This window comes from Suricata suricatta, chromosome X (assembly GCF_006229205.1).
Source record: "Suricata suricatta isolate VVHF042 chromosome X, meerkat_22Aug2017_6uvM2_HiC, whole genome shotgun sequence".
Lineage (NCBI taxonomy): Eukaryota > Metazoa > Chordata > Mammalia > Carnivora > Herpestidae > Suricata > Suricata suricatta.
In genome coordinates, this window is record NC_043717.1 from 61013388 (window position 1) to 61023065 (window position 9678).

Sequence of the window (9678 nt, forward strand, 5' to 3'; positions counted from 1 at the left end):
AGAGAGAGAGACATAGCATGTGTGGGTGAGGGACAGAAAGGGGAGACACAAAACTTAAAGCAGCCTCCAGTCTCCATGGTGTCAGCATGGAACCTTACCTGGGCTTGAACTCGGGAATGGTAAGATCATGACTTGAGCTGAAGTCAGATGCTTAACTGCCTGAGACACCCAGGCACCCCTCTTCTTGCTTTAATCTTGGTGTATAGAAATGCAACAGATTTCTGCACGTTGATTTTGTATCCTGCGACTTTAATGAATTCATTAATCAGTTCTAGCATGTTTTTGGTGGAGTCTTTATGGTTTTTTAATATATAGTATCATGTAATCTGCAGAGAATGAAAGTTTTACTTACTCCATGCCAATTTGGATGGCTTTATTTCTTGTTGTTGTCTGATTGCTATAGCTAGGACTTCCAGTACTATGTTGAATGAAAGTTGTGAGAGTTGACATCCTTGTATTATTTCTGCCCTTAGGGGAAAAGCTCTGTTTTTCCACCATGGAATATGGTGTTAGCTATGGGTTTTTCATATGTGGCCTTTATTATGCTGATGTATGTTCCCTCTAAATCTTTGTTAAGGGTTTTCATCATGAATGGAAGTACTTTGTCAAATGCTTTTTCTGCATCTATTCAGTTGAACATACTATTCTTGTCCTTTCTCTCATTGGTGTGATGTAACCTGTTGATTCATTTGTGAATATTAAAACACTCTTGCAAACCAGAAATAAATCTCACTTGATTGTGGTGAATGATTTTTAATGTATTGTTGTATTTGTTTTGCTATCATTTTGTTGAGGATTTTTTAATCTTTGTTCATCAAAGATATTTGCCTGTTGTTCTCTTTTTCATGGGTATCTTTTTCTGGTTGTGGTATTAGAGTAATGCTGGCCCCAGTGAATGAATTTGGAAGTTTTCCTTCCTTTTTCACTTTTTGGAATAGATTGGGAATAGTTATTGACTTGTCTTTAAATGTTTGTAGAATTCTCTTGTGAAGCTGTTTGGTCCTGGACTTTTGTTTGTTGGGATATTTTTGATTACTGATTCAATTTCTTTGTTGGTGATCAGTTAGTTAAAATTTTCTATTCCTGTTTCAGCTTTGGTAGTTTATGTATTTCTAGGAATTTATCCATTTCTTGTAGGTTGTTCAATTTGTTGGAATATAATTTTTTATAATATTTTGTTATAATTGTATTTGTGTAGTGTTGGTTTTATTTCTCCTCTCTCATTTATGATTTGATTTATCGGAGTCCTTTCCCTTTTTTTTTTTTTTTGATAAGTCTGCCTATGCATTCATCAAGTTAGTCAGGCTTTTCATATTACCAGCTACTGGTTTCATTGACCTGTTGTATTTTATTTTAATTTCTATATCATTTTTTTCTGCTCAAATCTTTATTATTTCTTCCTTTTTGTTGGTTTTAGTTTTTTTTTTGTTGTTGTTGTTCTTTTTCTAGCTCCATTGGGGTAAAGTTAGGTTGTTCATTTGATAATTGTTTTGCTTCCAGAGATATGCCTTTATTGCTGTACACTTCCATCTTAGAACCACTTTTGCTGAGTCCCAAATGTTTTGAACTGTCATATTTTTATTTTAATGTGTTTTCATGTATTTTTTCTATCTTCTATTTCCTGGTGAACCATTTATTGTTTAGTAGCATATCCTTTAACTAAACTCCATGTATTTGTGGTCTTTCCAGATTTTTTTTGTGGTTGACTTCTAGTTTCATAGCATTGTGGCCAGAGGAGATGCATGGTATGCTTTAATCTTATTCATTTTATTGAAGATTGTTTTGTGACTTCATATGTGATCTCTTCTGGGAAGTGGTACATGTTCACTTGAAATGAATGTGTATTCTGCTGTTTTAAGATGAAATGTTTTGAATAGATCTGTTAAATTCATCTGGTCCAGTGTGTCATTCAAAGCTATTATTTCCTTTTTGATTTTCTGTTTAGATGACCTATTGATGTAAGTGGGGTGTTAACATTCCCTATTATAATTGTATTATTTTATTTTACTTTTCTTTATGTTTGTTATTAACTGTTTTATCTATTTAGTTCCCTGCATACTGAGTGCATAAATATTTAAAATTGTTCTATCTTGTTGCAATGTCCCCTTTGTGGCTATATAGTACCATTTTGACATCCATTTGCATGATAGATGTTTCTCTGTTCCTTCACTTTCAGTCTGCAGGTGTCACAGGTCAAAAATAAGTCTCTTCTAGGTAGCGTATAGATGGATCTTGTTTGTTTGTTTGTTTGTTTGTTTGTTTTAATCCTTCTGACACCCTGTGTCTTTTGATTGGAACTTTTATAACATTTACATTTAAAATGATTATTGATAAATATATATTTATTGCCAATATTTTACCTGTTTTGTGGTTGTTTTTGGAGATTTCTTCTGATCTCTCCTTCTCTCTTCCATGGTTTGCTAGTTTTCCTTAGTGATATATTTGGATTTCTTTCTCTTTTTTCATTGCATATCTATTACTGGTTTTTGATATATCATTACATTAAATTGGTATATAACATCTTCTACTTATAGATGTCTATAGTAACTGATGGTCATTTACATTTGTACCCATTCTTTTTTTGAGAGAGAGAGAGAGAGAGCGAGGAAGAGAGAGAGAAGGCAAGGGATAGAGAGAGAGAGACAGAGAGAGAGAATCTCAAGCAGGCTCCACACTCAGCATGGAGCCCAACATGGGGCTTGATCCCACGATCTTGGGATCATGACTTGAGCCAAAATCAAGAGTCGGACACTCAACCAACTGAGCTACCCAGGCACCCCTGAACACATTCTAAATTTTCTCCTCTCCATGTTTTAGGTATATGGTTTCATGTTTTATATCTTATCATTTTGTAAGTTCCTTGACCGATTTTTTACAAAAATATTCATTTTCCTGCTTTTCTGTTTTCTTCTTGTATACTGTCACTTTTGCTCTTTCCTTTCCACTCTAAGAACTCTCTGTAGTATTTCTTGCAGGTTTGGTTTACTGGACACAAACTCACTTAGTTTTTTGTTCATCTGGTAAACTCTTTATCTCTTTTTGTATTCTTAAATCCTTCCTGAGTAGAGTATTATTGGCTGCAGATTTTTCCCATTAAGCACTTTGAATTTTATCATATTACACCATTTTAACGTATCATGCGACTGCTTTATGGATTGCAAAGTTCATGCTGAAAAATCCCTTGATAACCTTATGGGGGTTCCCTTGTATGTAACTGTCTACTTTTGTCTTTCCACTTGGAAATTTTTTTCCTTATCACTATATTTTGCCATTTAATTATGATATGTCTTAGTGTGGATCTGCTTTAATTTATTTTGTTTTAGGTTCTCTGTGCCTTTTGGATCTTTTTCCTCCCCAGATTAAGGAACTTTTCAGCTCTTAGCTTTTTGAATACATCTTATGTTCCCTTTTTTCTCTCTTCTTTCTCTGGTATTCCTATAATGTGAATATTATTACCGTTGATGGAGTCACTGAGTTCTCTAAGTCTATTCTCATTTTGTATAAGTCTTTTTTTCTTTCTTTTTTTCAAGTTGGTTACTTTCCATTATTCTGTCTTCTAGGTCATTAATTCATTCCTCTTCTTCTTACAGCATGGTGTTAATTCCATCAAGTGTGTTTCTCATTTTTTTATTGAGCCGTATATCTATACTCTATTTTTCCTTATCTCTGTTTTAAGAGTCTCATTGATGTCTTCAACTCATCAATTCCAGTTAGTGTCTTTATAATCATTTATTTCAATTCTCTATAAGACATATTATTTATATCTGTTTCACTTAGATCTCTGGTTGTCGTATTGTCCTGTTCTTTCATTTAGGACAAAACCCTCTGTCTTCTCACTTTGTCCAAGTTTCTGTGCCTTCTTCTCTGTGTTAGAAAAGTCAGCTACATCTTCTCTTCTTGGGGGTATTGGCCTTATGAAGATGTCCTGTAGTGCCCTCTAGTATTGTGTTCCCTGTTCCCCAGGGCCTAATGTTTCCAGGAGTGTCCTGCCTGTGCTCTGTTGCTGTGTCCTGGCCACTTTATCCTTCCAGACAATTGTCTGCAGAGGCTCTGTTTGTCTGTTGTGGGCAGTTTTTGGTCCTTGATATGAATGTGGCGAGTTTTAACTAGGTGTGCTCTGGTGTGCTTGTAAAATGAGACCTGTCACCACCACTGCCAGAACTGAGGCCTTGCAAATCTCCCTGGTTGGGAGACTTAAGTTAGGTAGGGATTTGCTCTGGTCTTCTGGGGGAGAGAGCACTCTGCTCTGGGACTGAGGCAAGTGTGCCTGGGAGGGGCACTTCCATCAGAAGGTGTGGGGGCATGGCTGGGTGTAAGCAAGTTAGGTAGTGAGTGTGCGGGATGTACTGGTTTCTGCAGATGTCTCTCTTCATGTTGAGGGGCCAGGGAGTTGGTGTCTGCCAATTCCTTTGTTTCTGGAGGGGTTTCTGTGTGAATCCTGCCTCTCTTGGACAGGCTCTGAGATGAGCAAATAATCACTGCACTGTGTGCCCCAGGTGCTCTTCAGATTGTTGTTTCCAAACCATACGTCCACAGTCTATTTGCTTTGCCTTCTCTCCAAGAACAGTTCCAACATTTCCAGGCTTCTTGGAGCCATGCCCACTGACTTTTTAGGACTCAGGCTTTAAACCACACTGGTTCCAAGACAGTTGCTATGGGGATTCATTTTCCCTGTGCACTACCCTGTGTGTTTGTCTGTCACCATTCTCTGAGACTGCAGCAACCTACCCACTCTAGTGGCCATCATCCTTTTTTCTTCCAAACCTCATCCCCACATTGTTTACTTTCTTTAGTGTGTCTTCCACTCTACCTTTAGTTGTGGAGTTTGTTCTTCCAGTCTTGTCAACTTCAGTGGTATTTAGTATTACTTAACAATTATCTAGTTGTATTCATGGGACAAGGTGAGCCTAGAGTCCTTCTACTCTGCCACCATCTTCTCTTCTCTCTATTCCAGGATGGTTTGCAGTTTTAGATTCTTCCTAATAATCCACAGTTGACCATATTCCCACAAGAATATAATATATCCCATCAGTTTTCTAAACACTTGTCAATTTCAGAGTGTCGTTGTAGAGATGAAACACATTACAACAGAGGGACTAGATCATCCCTAGTCAGTGTTTTTTTTCTTCACACATCTGGATTCTGGAACATTTTACCCACTTGTATAGATAATGTAGTATATGAATATCATTTGAAGTTCACATGTAGAGGAGCAAGATATGCTGGTTCTGTTCATCCTTATCATATATCATTCAGAGTTGATTATACAGAATACTTTTTGGATTCACCATTTTCACATTTCACATGCAACTCAAAGGTCCAAGACATGGAAAACAGTAGTGATTAGGAGCGCAGATCTATGAATAAGTCCTGGATCTGAATCCTAGATCCAGCATTTGCTAGATTTATTACCTGGGGCAAATTATCTATTATCTCAAGCCCATCCCGTCATCCATAGAAGGGGGATAATAATAGTATTTTTCTCCCATGGTTGTGAGGATTAAATGAGATATTGCATGTAAAGCACAAAGTACAGTGTCAGCTACATGCTAAGTTTTCAATGTATTAGAAAATGTCATTATCATTTTCCTAGAGTAATTAGCCATTTTGCTGATAAACAAGATTATTTCCATTGAGCAAAGTTTGGGAGCACATTATTTAGCTAGAGAGCATAGTCATAGCTACTACTTACTACCATATATAATATATTGGGCATACTATCCAATTATATGTTGTGACTCTGAATATGAGTTCATTTATCCTCTGTCACCCATATACATTTATAATAAAAATTATGCTATTTTAGGAACAAACTTGGAAATTTGGTGACATGGACCTCTGAAGTCTGATGAAAACAGAATGAAATCTCTCTCATTCTCACAAGATTGATATCTCTCTAAACCAGAGGTTGGCTAACCATGGCCTTTGTGCTAAGTATGGCTCACTGTCAATTTTTGTACCTTCTACAAGCAAGAATGGTTTATATATGGTTTAAATGGTTGGGAAAAAATTTAAAAAAACATTTTAAATAAATTAAAAAATGTAATTTATGAAAAGAAAACATATGAAATGCAAATCTTAGTGTCTGTAAACTAAGTTTTATTGGAATACAGCTCCACTTATTCATTTATGTATTGACCATGGCTACTTTCATACTATAGTGGCAGAACTGAGCAGTTGCAAAGGAGACCTTCTGGTTTACAAAATCAAAATATGTACTCTGACCCATTGCAGGAAAGGATTGTTGATACTACTTTTAGAAGGCTGAGGTGCGGGACGCCTGGATGGCTCAGTCAGTTAAGCGTCTGGCTTTGGCTCAGGTCATGATCTCACGGTTTGTGAGTTCAAACCCCATGTCAGGCTCTGTGCTGACAGCTAGCTCAGAGCCTGGAGCCTGCTTCGAATTCTGTCTCCCTCTCTCTCTGACCTTCCCCTGCTTGTGCTGTCTCTCTCTGTGTCTCAAAAATAAATTAAAAAAAGAAAAAGAAGGCTGAGGTGTGCCATAAATACATGACTCATCTCCCCCTCATAATATTTGCCAGATTTTTTTGTGGGACAAGAGACTAAGTAGCCAAGCTCTAAAAATCTGAAGGGCAAAACTATTTCCTAGTCTTTTATAGCAAGGGAGACAGAAACTCATCCATCAGGCTCTCAATCAGCACCTTTGGAGTGCTATACCTGAAGAAAAGAGAGGAACCAGAGGTTCACTGATTCCTATTTTTTTAATGTTTTAATTTATTTTTGAGAGAGAGATAGAGCAGGAGAGAGCAGGAATGGGGTAGAGAAAGAGAGAGAGAGAGAAAAGGAGACACAGAATCTGAAGCAGGCTCCAGGCTCTGAGCTGTCAGCATAGAGCCCGATGTGGGCTCAAACCCATGGGGCCATGAGATCATGACCTGAGCCGAAGTCAAACGCTCAACCAACTGAGCCACTCAGGTGCCCCTTGACTGTCTCTCAGCACTGCAACTCAGCAGTCTGATTGGATTAAGGTGATAAGCACCTTACCCTTCCTTAAGAGGAAAAGAGTCACCTCTCTGGTAGAAGATATCATGCCTTCTATGTCCACCATATAAACCAACAAAATACTAGTCATGCAAAGAAGTAGGAAGATGTGACTGATAATCAAACAAGAAAAATAACAGCAAACCCACAGGTGATCTAAATATTGAAGTTAGCGGAAAAGGACTTAGTTAACTGTGATTAATATGCTAAACAGAAAATAAGAGCAAACTGGATGAAAAAAAATGGAGATTTTCACAGGAATTGGAACGTATTTAAAAAATCAAGTGGATATTCTAGAAGTGAAAAATATAGTACCTGAAATTAAGGACTCATTATATGGATTTAAGAGCCAACTATATACAAAAGAGGACAGAAGTAATGAACTGAAATACAATTCAATAGAATATAGCCAAAGTGAAGCAAAGAGAAGAGAATGAAAGGAATACAACAAAGCGTGAGTAAGTAACTTGCAGTGACTAGTATCTTTAAGTATTTCAATTACTCATAAGCTGAATGCTGAATATCATCTCAAAGAAACAAAAATAGAATTTTTAACAATCCTAACTTCACTCAGAAATTTATTAGTGACCTGTCCCGCATTTTGGTACCTAACTGCTTGAAATATAAATGAGATAATGTGTGAACTAAATTATCAGTGAATAGATAATACCTAAGGGCTTTTTAAGGCAATAATTTATTTTTATTTTATAACTTTAAACATCTTTTTCCTGTTTGTTAAGTTTTATTTAAATTCCAGTTAGTTAACACACAATGTAATATTAGTTTCAGGTGTACAGTATAGTGATTCAGTACTTCCATATAACACCTGATGCTCATCACGAGCTACCAGCAGCTTTTGAAAAAGTCTTCTATAAAACTTTATGTATAAAAACAGCTTTTTATGAAGGATTAAAATATGATAAATTGCAAAGAAAAACACTCTAATGGGTTAGGGGTTGGGATTCAAGAAGAATTTTATGACTGCTAATCCTTTGGGAAGACAGAGAACCCTTGATCAACTCAAGGGGTGAAGAAATTTCTAAGAGGAAATTATAAAATCCTTAATTTCTCAGAAAAGCAGATGAACCTTTTTGAAAAGGCAGGAAAAAAGTGACCTACATTAAGTGGTTCTAAACCAGAGGGATCCAAGTTACAGTTACTGAAGTTGTTTTTGGTTTTCCTAAAGTTCACTCTGCTTAAAAATCATAAATTAGAATCTCTAGAGGTGAGGCTTTTAAGCAGGTGGAGTGTGGGAAAAACGTCACAGGCATTTCTCTATGCATATTCCTTACCTGATGTAAGGTATGGATAAATTAAAATTTTGAAACTTTTCAACAAATTTTGAGAGAGATACAAATCCAAATGCAAAGGGACTTTTCAAATTTGGGAAAGCTGAAGCTTTGACTGTACTGTAGACAGGAATATGCATTAAGGAAGTAAGTAGAAGTGATAGAGAACTTAGTCAACTGATGGGCTTTGTTAAACAAATTAGGCACATTCAAACTTATATAAAATAATTATTTGTCATATGCTTACAATAATATGTCTGATAAAGAAGAAAACTTCCTAGTACACTTTTCACTCATACTGAGCAAAGGCTGCAGTGAAAGATACAGTGAGAAAGGAGCAGGCAAAACCACTGTTTTAACCATTTTTGTGTGTTATGGACCTCTTCTCAGAAAATGCTTTCAAATGAATAAAACAAAATACATGGTAATATATGAGCTCCGTTACATGTACGTAACAACAGTATCTAAAATATATTATAAAAGCCATAGTTTTAAAGAGGGCTACGTATAAATATTTCAAGATATTTGCAACTGCAGCATATGAAAATGTTTGTGATTTCTGTTTTTTGGCATTTTATTATTTATTTTTTTTAATTTATAATAGTTTATTGTCAAATTGGTTTCCATATAACACCCAGTGCTTCTCCCCACAAGTGCCCCCATCCATGACCATCACCCCCTCCCCCTCTTCCTTCAAGCCCTCAGTTAGTTTTCAATATTCAATACTCTCTCATCATTTGTGTCCCTCTCTCTCCCCAACTCTCTTTCCCCCTTCCCCTCCCTGTAGTCCTTTGTTAGGTTTGTCCTGTTGGGCCTATGAATGCAAACATATGGTATCTGTCCTTCTCGGCCTGACTTATTTTGCTTAGCCTAACTCACTCAAGGTCTAATCACCTTGTTACAAATGGCCAGATTTCATTCTTTCTCATTGCCATGGAGTACTCCATTGTGTATATATACCACATCTTCTTTATACATTCTTTGGTTGATGGACATTTAGGCTCTTTGCATGTTTTGGCTGTTGTTGACAATGCTGCTATGAACATTGGGGTACATGTGCCCCTATGCATCAGCACTTCTGTATCCCTTGGGTAAATCCCTAGCAGTGCTATTGCTGGGTCATAGGGGAGTTCTATCGATAGGTTTTTGAGGAACCTCCGCCCTGTTTTCCAGCACGGCTGCACCAGTTTACATTGCCACCAACAGTGTAGGAGGGTGCCCATCTCTCCACACCCGTGCCAGTATCTATAGTCTCTTGATTTGTTGATTTTAGCCACTCTGACTGGTGTGAGGTGGTATCTCAGTATGGTTTTGTGTTTTCTTTAAATAATAATTTATTGTCGAATTGGTTTCCATATAACACCCAGTGCTTCTCCCCACAAGTGCC

The 9678-nt window shown here is 36.8% G+C and overlaps 1 protein-coding gene across 3 annotated transcripts in view; it reads left to right on the forward strand.

Moving 5' to 3' along the window:
• Nucleotides 1-9678, forward strand: part of APOOL (apolipoprotein O like) — a 147526-nt gene that overhangs the window by 123847 nt on the left and 14001 nt on the right. The window contains exon 9 of one of the 3 annotated variants that reach the window (XM_029930691.1): nt 5807-5934. The exons of the other annotated variants lie outside the window; for them this stretch is intronic. Within the exon in view, the coding sequence (XP_029786551.1) occupies nt 5807-5829 (23 nt within the window). The 3' untranslated portion in view covers nt 5830-5934. Of the gene's footprint in view, nt 1-5806; nt 5935-9678 lie in introns of those variants that run through there. 3 annotated transcript variants of the gene reach the window in all.